The sequence below is a fragment of the Haliotis cracherodii genome, unplaced genomic scaffold, assembly GCF_022045235.1.
Source record: "Haliotis cracherodii isolate W230 unplaced genomic scaffold, xgHalCrac1.p SCAF_7, whole genome shotgun sequence".
NCBI classification, from domain to species: domain Eukaryota; kingdom Metazoa; phylum Mollusca; class Gastropoda; order Lepetellida; family Haliotidae; genus Haliotis; species Haliotis cracherodii.
Window position 1 is genome coordinate 17,672,464 of NW_027266330.1, and position 12,792 is coordinate 17,685,255.

Consider the following 12,792-nt stretch of genomic DNA (forward strand, 5'->3'; position numbering starts at 1 on the left):
CAGTTTTGAATGATAAATCCATGTGTCAGTTAAGGATTAACCTTAGTTCACAGACGTCATCTTAGCATCCTACATGGCACATGACAACATATAGACCTTGAGTGAAACATGAGGCCATGGAGCACAGTCCCCCTTTAAAGCAAGTAACGGTGTTCAGCCATGCCATGTCACTTGCTACAGCACACCTACTGAAATGTGACGACAACCTCATGACTAACCACATGCCTTCATTACCTACCTTTCAGCCATTGACAGATGACATTTTTTACTAAATAACTCAATTTGTGCCTCGTGTTGAATTCCCAGTGTTGAAATAGAAATAGGTTTGTGATCACATACAACCGCAACTGTTATGAATGAAAGCAAATGAGAAGTGAATATTTCCTGACAGCTATAGTACTAGTATGCTAAAACATTTAGTTTACCACAGTAGACGTTTTGTTCCGGACCTACTTGACCACTGATACAAGAGGTCATCTTCTTACATATGAAGGCTTACATTGGATCACATTAAAGTTACCCTAATTAACACAATGAGCTATCTGCTACAAACAGTCCAGTAGTCACTATTTGGCTTTCTCATTTCATGGAATTAGTAAGATCTTTCACCTTGTTCAAAGGAAACAGACTAGGTCGTCTTGAATTGGAACCTAATGCCGCCCATACTTAAAAACCACATTAATGTTTAAATACATGAAATGAAGTATTTTGTTAAAAAACTTCTCTTACCCAACATTTTGTGATGTTTTTGAACATTCGTGACTTGTCAGTAGGTAGTGAATTGTCTATCATTATCATTGCTAAGTTTATTCAGACCAAATTGTGTGTGTCTTAGTATTTGATGTCATCTGTCAGATCTTCACATCACCATAGTAACTCAACACGAGGTAAATACCTCACTGGGTGAACGTGTGCTTGTCATCTCGGAGAGGTGAAGAGTGTCTTTGCTTGCAGACAGTAGTAGTCATGTCGTAGGACAAGAGTCATCATTATTTATTTTCCATTTTATTATAATGACTGAGTTTGTATTTATGTTAGGTTTTAAATGCCTATTGTGCAGATCTGTTCTCAAATTAAACCAATGCAATAATTCTTGAGTGTTTTGTCATTTCAAAGAAGACTAAAGAGGCTTTTCGTACTGGCACTACCCACTTCCATGTTCCCGTAAGTCGGTCGAATGGGGTTTCCAGGGAAAAATAGATCGGAAGTATCCTGAGCTTGTCAAAAGAGCAGACCAAGAGGATTGGATGGTTACAAAGTGTGATTGTGCATCATCCTGCCCCAACTGCATTGATCATTGTTTCGTCCAGATTCCTTATTTAAAGAGGGGCGGTCGCGTAGCCTAATGGTTAAAGCATTCGCTTGTCACACCGAAGACCCAGGTTCGATTCCCGACATGGGTACAATGTGTGAAGCCCATTTCTGGTGTCGCCTGCCGTGATATTGCTGGAATATTGCTAAAAGCGGCGTAAAACAATACTCACTCACTCACCTTATTTACAGTTTGTCATGCATGATACAGCTGAAATATTGCTAATTTATTCACATGCAACATTTATTCATTATACACTTGATGAGGCCTATCAGACTGTGTTATTATCTACAACAGAGTTGCATCCCTTGGATATTCAGTGATCCGCTGACCATTTGTTTGAATGCCCTTTTCGCCCTGATACCAACCCTGGGTTTGTCCATCAAAGTGGCAGTCATTTCACTTCCTGCGCAAGCTGGTACAGCTATCACTGAAATAATTTTTAATTCACTGAAATGAAATATTCCATTATATTCAAAGGCTTGAATAGTCTCATTTCATTAGGTTTAAATATATATCTTTTCATGTTTATAAAAAAACACCTTTCAGAAATCTTAAAAATTGAAGAAAAAATACAATAATTATGAGAAATTAATTAATATGTCCTATGTATATAATCCTTCATTGTGATTCCTTGTTAGAATAGGTCCCAAGTCAACATGTAATAGTCGTAGGAGTGACATGGTGGATTGGGTGGTGGGACGTTGTGCCTCTTAATGGCGTGTCAATGTACGCGATAGCTTGGATTGTTGCTCACAATATCAATCACTGGATCATTTGGTCCAGACTCGACATATACAGGCTGCTAGAATATTGCTGAGTGCCGTATTTAACTGTTTGGTTTTTTAATGTAATGTTCTGCTGTTTCAGTGGATATATGTTCAAATCTGTAACACCTACATGTGGAGTTCATTCTAGATTAAATAGTGTGTCAGCTCTCTCTTTTCTTCGACCACTGACGTGGTCTTGTGGTAGGGCGTCCTCCCGGAGAGCGGGAGGTTCGGGATTCAATCCCCGCCTGCATCATACCAAAAGACGTTAATAGATGGTACTTGTTAATACCCTGTCTGGAGCTCAGCATTAAAGGGCTAAAACAAGGACTGGTCGGAGTCGGGTATTCATGTTAAACTGCAGCATCGTATCTCAGTGGGCTAGCACTATAAATCGGCATCAGTCTGGACTAGCACAAGCAGCCACAAATACACACATCACTATATCAGTGCAATAATCTTGAACGCGACGTTAAACCCCGTGTCACCTCACCTCTCTTCTCTTCAAAAAGGACCCCTGAAGATCCGGGTTAGAATATGTTTCAGCAACCCATGCTTGCTGAAACGGGCAACTATGCTTGATGAGGTTTTCAGGCTTGCTGACTTTGATGCATGTCATTGTATCTCAATTGTGTAGATAGATGCTCATGATTTCAATCACAGGATAGTCTGGTACAGACTCGATTATGTACAGACTGTCACCATAAAGCAGGAAAATTGCTAAATGCGGCGTTAAACAAACAAGCAAACAAATCTGTAAACAACAACATGTGTCCTTTTTGTGTGTCCATTTAACATGGTAAAGGAAACCCATTATGACCATGGACACAGCAGGTACAACATGTACGAGGCAAATGAATGGCGAGTGAATGAAGCACAACTTGGCTACCTTCCATTTGAACTGACCTATCGGTTTTGTGTTTATTATATATGATGCTGGAAAATACAGGTTTTTTTTAATAAACAATGACACTGATTTACACAAATACTGATGACTTGAGAAATGTTATCGAACGTAATTCAGTGACCGACTGGTTGCAATTGCACTTCACCATTATAATGATCAATGATAAAATTATAATGTATTCACATTCCAATTGTTGCTGTTATTAATGGTTTCAAAGGCATTCAGACCACCTCCGTGGTCTAGTAGAGCATCCGCCCAGAGAGCAGAAGGTCGTGGGTTCGATCCCCGGCCCTGTCATACCTAATAATGTTAAAAGATGGTACTTGTTGTTACCCTGTCTGGCGCTCGACATTAAGGGGCTAAAACAAGGACTGGTCGGCTCGGAGTCAGTATACTGTGTCTGAGTGGGGTATTCATGTTTAACTGCGGCATGGCATCTCAGTGAGCTAGCACTATAAATCGGCATCAGTCCGGACTAGTACAAGCAGCCACACACACACACACGTACATGCACGTCGCTTTATAAGTGCAATAATCTTGGACGCGACGTTAAACCCCATTTCACCTTGAGTGAATCGCCCAGGTCATCAAATAGTGCCACATGACTAGCAGCCATGTTTATCAACAGAAACATGGCGACACATTATGAAACCACTGCATACTGGGTACATTAGTACATAGTTCATTGAGAAACAATCTTTGCAACGATGTCTGGAGCGTGAACATGTTGAAAGTAGTTCCTGCTAGGTGACCTCATTTGTGTGTTTATCAGATGGTGATACTAAGTGTATCGTCCTGGTTCCTCGCTCAATAACACAAGCCATTATGTGATAGTTACCTTTATCTGTATCCTTCGTTAGCTACTCGGCATGTTGTGCAGGTTCTATGTCAAATTTTTAATAAAAATGCAGCTGTGTGTATACATACATATACATATAGCTACAACTGTCAAATCAGAGAATTGTGCATGTTTAGTTATTGGAAAATTATCACACTTGATCTTTCAACACAGAAGCCCCATGGGAAGTTTTGGTCTAGACTAGCCCCCAGCAACCTTTGCTGATTGTAATCGCCTGGCCCATGGATTGGGTGGGCAGACACAATGACTTTATTATAAAAGTGATGGCTTGAAATGTTGTTCCACAATATCAATCACTTCATTGCCTGGTCCAGACTCCATCATTTACAGGTTGGAATATGGCTGGAATATGGCTCAGTGCTGCATTAGACAACAAACAAAGAAACCTTGGTGGACTAACTGTGATATATAGCTACTGTAACATTAAGACCTATTGACTCACTCACTCACTCACTCTATCTGCAGTATAGCATGCATGCATGGAAGTGGGATGTGTCCAATGACCATACTTAAATTTAACTTAGGCTAAAAGAAATAATAGTCTTGTTTTTTGTTTCCATTTTAAATCTTTTGTGTGCATTGTATTTAGGTATTAGGATTTTAATTAAATAAATGAAAATGAAAATAAAAACAACTGTAATGGGAGGAACAATAGTCAATTAATAAAAATGCTCATAGAAGGAGAAATAAGACAACGGTTTGATCATCATTCCCGAAAATGATTTGGCTTCACTGTATTCTTATTTTATAATCCCCGAACAGTTTGGTGAGAAGAGAACACAAAATACAGGACTTGGTGTTCCTTCAACAGCGCACACTTTGGATGAATAGTGTTATAACTTGTGTGTGGATTTGAATATTTTTGTGTATTTGGATGTACAAATAGAGCCATTCTGATAGTGATATAAAGTAAGAATCCTTATCTCTTCGAAAGCACACATGGGTGTTATTTTTCGCCTGGAAAAGAAGGATCTTTGTCTTGAAAAGGCTTTACATTTTGTTGCATTTATGTTTGAATGATGTTAAAAATGTTGATCTAATACCTGACTAAATTGTGTAATACCCAGACATTTTAACTGAAAAGTGTTGAAACAGCAATTTTTAATATGATCTAGGTGAGCTTTACAGCCTGGTAATAAAATCAGGTGAGCTACATGAGCTTTGATCTGCCATTGCACATTTACATTGGAGCAAGACTTCTCCAGCATTACTGTGTTTGAGCGGAAGCTGGACATTGTGGGCACATCTTGTATTGCATGGTTCTGGTAGGTAGCGGCATGCTGTAGGGTTGTTCTCTGTTTGGCAGATTACGAACACTACGATGGCTATCGAGGACACAATAATACGGCAGATCACCTGAGACTTAAAGTCACACGGACATGTATGTTGTTTGCTTTTCCCTTCCATGAGCTTGTTAATACCTCCACTGTGGAACTAACTCTGGCAGCATGAGGAGAGAGGCGTGTGGCATTGTTGAAGAGATGAGAGTACATTGGGAGAATGTTTTCTCTCTGGGTTATTGAAGGGACCCAATTTCCTTGGAAAGGTTTCGAGAAACTAAGATTCAGGTTGGGGGACTGTCAGGAGGAATATTTTCTAGAAGTTTTGTCGCAAATCTGTTGGACTCCAACAGAAATTGAAATGTCAAAAGAAAAGAAAAAATTCAGTGGTTTTTTTTATTTCGCTTACCAGAAATAAATATAATGATTTTAAAAAGCCAACTCATTTACTGTTGCTATCAATATAAATAAATTATTCAAAATTGTGTAATTAAAGCCCTCTTCTTGACCTTTTGAGGAAATATAAATAAAGAATTAAGTTAAAATTGCTGTTAAGAGGATTTGATTTTGTGTTAGGTGTAGTTCAAATGCTAAGGAATTGCTTCTGGTGTAGTTTCGTTTAGTCTTAGCCGTGAACTCTTCATTGGAACTTATTTTATGTTTCTGAAATCAATAAAATATAGCCCCTATTGTTATAAATATGAAAAGAACACCAGCTTGTTTCCTGTCTGACTTGTTATTTCTGCATTTGGTTTGTTTGATACTAAACTTGTTTTGAACAGAGAACAACAATTGGTATGTTTTATCGGGTGCAGTTGTGCGTTTCCTTGACTAATATATATTTGTATAGCTGCATGACTTGAATAATTTTATAGAATCAAGACTATAATCATTCATTGTATTTCGTAAAAAGTTAATCCTTTGATCTATACATGCATCCTTTATCTAATTTTCTATGAACTTTTTCACAAAATATGGCCAAAAACCTATTATTTTGTAATGTACTCATCTACCTTTGTTTGTAGTCAATGATGATGATGACTCCCGCGATAGCCGTTCACGTCGTCGGATGACTGATGATGATGATACCGTCCTAGATAACGCCAGTGTCAACAGCCAAGATCAAGGTAATTATTGTTTTACATAGAGATGGATGTTTAGATATTATCTTTATTATCGTTTGGTAATTTTCTTGAGGGCATATTAGGCCCAGGGCACCCTAAGAAGCTGTGGTCTGTATCTTTTCTTGTGCCAGAGGCTGTGGGTTAGCTCTTGTTCGTTGTTCGTCAAGCCAAAGGCCCGGGATTCGATTCCCCACAGTCAGTGTGTGAAGCCCATTTCTGGTGTCTCCTGCACATTCACATACTGCCATCATATAGCTGGAATATTGTTGAGTGCGGTGTGAAACAACAAACAAAGAAAAAACAAACCAAAATCATAAACTTCTTCAATCTTGACACTCTGGTATCATCAGATAACCAGAAGGTAGGCTCTCAAGTGTTGCAGGTGAATGCCAAAAATAGATTTTCAAATCACAGATTGTAAACCGCCTCCATATAGCTTGAATATTGCTGAGTGGCGTTAAGCAACGAACGAAATAAACCCAATGTGATTTCTTTCAACCAGATTACGACAGGCGGCGGGACAGGCGGAGACGGCGAAGGCGAAACAGAGTTCGCGGCAGTGGAGGATTTACTTCAGGCACTGAGACCGACACCAGTGTTTCCAACTTTAGAGGCAGTGGCCGGTATGGTGGTATGCCCCCGAGGGGTGGGGTACGAGGAGGGGGTGGTAATGCCCCTCCCACCCAGGCTGCTGGCAGAACTGAAGGCGGACAGTCCAGTTCTCAGCTTTCTGCTTCAGCAGGTAACCAAGGTTACAAAAACTCTGTAAATAATGCTGATAAGATGAATGGCGCTGGTGATGCCAGCTCCTCCCAGGTTCCTCGGGAGGTTCCTCGGCCTCAGAAAGAGGCTCCGAGAGAGCAACGCGAGCCCCGGAAACCACCAGCACAAGCGAAGGTGGCAAATCAACCTAGTGGAAGTGACTCAGACTCTAAAAGTGCAAAATCTAAAGTGAACAATCCTGCCAAAACCAAAGAACAAATGGTGAATGGAGAGTAGAGTGGTCTCCCTGTGGACAATCCTTGTGCAAAGTACTTATATTACCATGACTGAGTGAGTGATCTACTGCATGAGCTAGCCCCATTGTGCTCCCACACACAGTGCAGTTAGTGCTAACCCCAACCTGGTTTGTTATCTCAGTTATTGATGAGTGCTGGCGAGAGTTTTATACCTGAAAGATTTGTGTACTCCAAAATGGCGACACAAACCACTGATGAAAATTTGCTGCTGAGGTTGCCAAATTTTGTGAATAGAAATTCTCTAGAAGTGTAGTATTAGTGCATAAAGCTTATGTTAACTGAGACAAGTTGTGTGTGTTGAAACAATAAATTATTTTGATTGACTGAAGAACTTAAAACCTGTGCCTGGAGAGAATGGAGGCAATTGGAAAGCACTCTTGTAAAGGGAGAGCACTCTTGTAAAGGGAGAGCACTCTTGTGACATTGAAATCGATAATGGACACACTGAAGCTGAATCCAACTTGCGACTTGACTTATTTGGAGTGTCTTCAGCGTTATGGTGCAGCTTACATGAAGAAGGTGCCAATGAAGACCGCTGCTACAGAAGTTTGCCCTCAAAGAGCCACCACTAGTCTACTTTCTTCTCTAAAGTGTAAAATTTTAAATGCTAACAGCATAATTTTGTTTTGATTGTAATAGAAACCATTGTTCCAGATGCAGTTCCTTTAGCTTTGAATTGCTAGGATGTCACAAATGTTATAAGCTGCTGTTTATTATGAATTGTTTTGCACCACCTTTGCGACTACTTTAATATGCATCATCAAAAGATATCTGTATCAGTTTCCATTTGAACATAGACTAACTGCCAGCATTACGCCATATCGTACGCTGGAATATGGAGTAATTGTGAAGCTATGGCCATATTATACATTTGAAAGTGTCATCCAAACTATTTTATTTGAAACAAGCTTTTTGGGATTGTTGAATCAATACATACTACAGTATGCTGTTTATTGTTACTCTCACATTGAATGAAAGTCACCCTTCTGTTGAATAATTTCTTGTGTAGAGAACATATTATTGTAAATGCATAATACAAGATTTGTTTTGTCAGTGATGGATTCCTGTCACAAGAAAAGAAATCTGAATTGTACCGACTATATATGAGATGACGCCTGTTTATCTCATTGTTTCCACAAGATGTAAGATACTAAGTCTACATTCTACCAATAATTATCCCTGTAGAATATTGTTCAGTCTTCTCTCATGACTAGGACAATGTAACAGAAGATGTGGATGGGATATATATATTTTTGTATTTTCTATTTTTATTTTTCTAGAACAAAATAGATTTTGAAAACTTATCAGAAAAATGCAATCTTATACATGTAATAATTGTTGGCTATTTAATGTTATTGGCTTTAACAGTTTAATTTAATAGCAGATATTGTAAAGTGCAGTAAATGTATTCTGCTACATATGAACTGCTGTAAACTTTCCCTCAAAATGACAGGGACTTTGATGCAGCTTATCTTACATCTTGATGGGAATCCAACAACAGAGAATTACATCCTTATGGATGAACAACCAACATGTCCGTTGGACAGACAATATCCAATAATCATTGGACACCAGCCAACAAGAAAAGCTTGACGGCCAAGCTGATGTTTAGGACTGGACATCAAGTAATGGTCAAGCCAGACAGAAGTCATGTGACCATTGGACAGTCCTCATAGTGGACGTCAAGGACAAACTAAGGAGAAATGTTTCACTGATGTGACAGTGGAAGCTCCCAGAAGCTGGACATTGTTCAAGTCTATGGAACGACTTGCGACTTCTTTCGAAAGAGGAACAACCTCTCAGATGAACATTCAGGTGAACTTGAGCAAATATTGTGTTCTCACCATCTCCAACTGTGACCATGCTTCTAATTCGAACATGTTGTCAATGATCTGCAGTTGTTTGGAGATGCCCGAAGTCATGACATTTGCCAAGTTCCTGTCAAGGCTTATCCTTTCTCCATCTAGACCTTGCATCCCTACATCTCATGCAGTCATGGAGGAGGAAGGAGTCACTTTCTCAATCCGTGACCTTGCATCCCTACATCTCATGCAGTCATGGAGGAGGGAGGAGTCACTTTCTCCATCCAGACCTTGCATACCTACATCTCATGCAGTCATGGAGGAGGGAGGAGTCACTTTCTCCATCCGTGACCTTGCATCCCTACGTCTCATGCAGTCATGGAGGAGGGAGGAGTCACTTTATCCATCCGTGACCTTGCATACCTACATCTCATGCAGTCATGGAGGAGGGAGAGGTCACTTTCTCCATCCGTGACCTTGCATCCCTACATCTCATGCAGTCATGGAGGAGGGAGGAGTCACTTTCTCCATCCATGACCTTGCATACCTACATCTCATGCAGTCATGGAGGAGGGAGAGGTCACTTTCTCCATCCGTGACCTTGCATACCTACATCTCATGCAGTCATGGAGGAGGGAGGAGTCACTTTATCCATCCGTGACCTTGCATACCTACATCTCATGCAGTCATGGAGGAGGGAGGAGTCACTTTCTCCATCCGTGAGCTTGCATACCTACATCTCATGCAGTCATGGAGGAGGGAGGAGTCACTTTCTCCATCCGTGACCTTGCATACCTACATCTCATGCAGTCATGGAGGAGGGAGGAGTCACTTTCTCCATCCGTGAGCTTGCATCCCTACATCTCATGCAGTCATGGAGGAGGGAGGAGTCACTTTCTCCATCCGTGACCTTGCATACCTACATCTTATGCAGTCATGGAGGAGGGAGGTGTCACTTTCTCCATCCGTGAGCTTGCATCCCTACATCTCATGCAGTCATGGAGGAGGGAGGAGTCACTTTACTGGCACTGCTCACATGGGTAGATTTCTTCACGTTACTGCAGACACAGCAAATGATTCCTTTCCTTAGATGAATGACATTGGTTGTGCAAGGACAGAAAGTGTTGTTTTGATTCTGTCCCTTCTTGTTGGGAGCAGTTACAATATCACAGGTGAGACTAAACGTGTGTTGTGGTTAATATAAGTTTGTGATTGCTGTGCCTGATAGTGAGGAGAAATCTGTCCAGACAGTGGTGTCTGAGAGATACTTACTCCAAATGATACGGACAAAAGGGATTGACGAAAAAAGATAAACATGTCTTCTCCTTTCTTGTGAATCACAAAAACTGCTTTCGAAAGAAAGGGTTCATGTAACCGTTTATACACACATTTTGTTGTGTGTAAACATCTGCGTTTGTGAACTAGTATTTGCGTCATATTTATATCCAATTGTGTTGTGTATTGTGACATATCAATATAATTCATGGCTTTTAGAATAGAAAAAAATGCAGTTCAGCTGCACAAAAAAAAAAAGAAGCGAGGCTTGTTGTTTTCCTGCTAATTTCCGTACTATCAGAACTGAGTGTTATTATATCGGTATTAAATACTGAGAGTTCACATCCTTTATCAAAGGGAAATCAAGGGTCTAAGGGCTGAATAAATGTTTGACAAAGTGTTCACTTCTACAATTTGAATAATGCTTTTGATAAATCTTGACATTTAAATTGTCTTTAAATTGTCATAGCCATTGGTCAGGGTTTTTTTGTGTTGAAAAAGGAGAACCTATAATGGGGTGATAACTGGATGTCAATAGATTGTCTCCCTTTGATCGTTGGTTTTTGGTTTAAGATTATATATTAAATACCTTTATTGTATATCTGTGCATTTTGTTATATCACATATCATTGGTAATTGTTTGGAAGTAATCAAATGGGATTAAATTGGTAAACATATTTGTTCTTCGAGCAAATTACAAGTAGAAGATGTTTTGCATATTTCTGAGACATTGAACCGTGGAATAAAATTAAAAATGTTTTGTCTTGTAATTATCAGAGATTGTGTAAAATGATTTCCTCCATTCTGAGCTTCTTGCAAGTATAAAATAAAACCGAATCCTAGGGTAACCAATTCATGATTTGGTAGGAGGTAGAATACAGGGTTGTTGAACTTCAATATACAGATTATCAAATGAAGTTTGGTCCATCTGTATCTTCTGAACATCACATCCGGTTTCTGTGTGATTATATATTTTTCTGGGATTGGTATTATTTTGTTTGTAATAACCAATTTTGAAGAATAGGACGAAGAAATCCAGTCACCTTACTCATTAATAGATGTTGCATTTGAAAACTGCAATGTCCCATGTTTTTGCCATTTCAGTCTATGAACTTAACATGTGTGTTTAATGTAGCCGTTATAGTAGTTCATTGTATATTTATGATAAAGCATATTTTGGACATTGTATATCTGTAAGCAGATTGCAAACACTATCATGAACTTGACAGCGTATGACTTTGATGACAGAAGATTTGTAATGATTTCATAAGCACCAGCTTTGACTGATTTCAAAGAGTGATGTTAAAAGGCAATCAAATCTGTGAGTCCCTTTTCAGGAGACTAACATTTTTAATAAGCCAGGTGCTTGTGAAAGTATTAGAATTCTCTCTGGTATATTCGACACTTTGTAACTCCCCCAAAAGTCTTGTATGGAACCTTCCAAGCTCTTGCAGTGGAAGAATCTACAGATTTCACTGGGGTGAGTGTTGGACACAACACTGTGTACAGTGCAACAGTGTTGCAATGGATGAACAAGGCATGACCAGCTGTGTTACAGAGCGTCTCACAAAGCGGATGTGCCCTTAAGAATTTACACTGATTTGTTCATTTGACAAGACATCTCATTCCAATGGTCTCTGAAAACACGAACAGGAAAAAGCCAACATTTCAATGTTAGTATTGAAAACAAAAATGATCATGTGTATTGCTCCATATTACCATGGTATCTGAAAAAAACAAGATATTTCCAAGATATGTACCGAAATTTGACATTATCTTATGTTTGTGATGAGACCGAATAAATGGTTTATTGATTCGGTTTTGTTCATTCAGCTATGTTTAAAGAGACTTTGTTGGGAATATTTAAATTTTACTACAATGGTCAGAAGATGAAAATGTAAGTTGAAAAAAGTCTTTTGCAAAATAATTTCTACTGGTAGCTCTGCTAGCCATGCTGAAACGTTGGAGCTGAAAGCACCATGCCCTTCTCGCTCTGTGAACACAGCTGCTCTCTTGGCCGTCACCACTGGTTACCATTGACATGTACATAATGTATTATAATTCCATGCTTACGAGACAAGCAGTCGACTTTATTTGTGGTACTTGAACTAACCTTGACTTTGGCATTGGAAAACAGGAGATTTATGCTGCATATCCATCCCAATCTTCTCTTGTACGGCATGAAACAGTAAGAAGGTGACAACTAAATCCTGTTTCAAATGGTTTGTTCTCAGCACCAGTGGTCTCATCCCTTGAAACCTTGAGCAAGTAATGACCATTTTGTTAAAACAGTAAGATCAAGATCAGTTGTTGTTGCAGATTGCAACAAGAGAAGATTGAAACATTGCCAGTGAAGATCGGTTATGAAATAGTAATCTGCCATTAGACTAAACAGGATTGAAGACATCGATTTGGTATTGTGGTCTTTTAAAGAAGTCCACATT

General features: G+C 39.3%; 1 protein-coding gene across 1 annotated transcript; it reads left to right on the top strand.

Annotated features, from left to right (window-relative positions):
• The first annotated feature begins 2,903 nt into the window (after positions 1-2,903).
• On the top strand, positions 2,904-8,490 carry LOC139448711 (uncharacterized). Its single transcript, XM_071230258.1, has 4 exons — positions 2,904-2,916; positions 5,155-5,229; positions 6,154-6,255; positions 6,755-8,490. Exons 1-4 carry the CDS (start codon positions 2,904-2,906, stop codon positions 7,249-7,251), a joined length of 687 nt encoding a protein of 228 aa, XP_071086359.1. The 3' UTR covers positions 7,252-8,490.
• Positions 8,491-12,792: the final 4,302 nt, after the last annotated feature.

Bases quoted from the DNA above. Each gene is read 5' to 3' on its own strand.
- LOC139448711 (XM_071230258.1), top strand. The intron at 5,230-6,153 runs GTATGTTGTTTG...CTTTGTTTGTAG, and splicing joins ACTTAAAGTCACACGGACAT to TCAATGATGATGATGACTCC. The intron at 6,256-6,754 runs GTAATTATTGTT...TCTTTCAACCAG, and splicing joins TGTCAACAGCCAAGATCAAG to ATTACGACAGGCGGCGGGAC.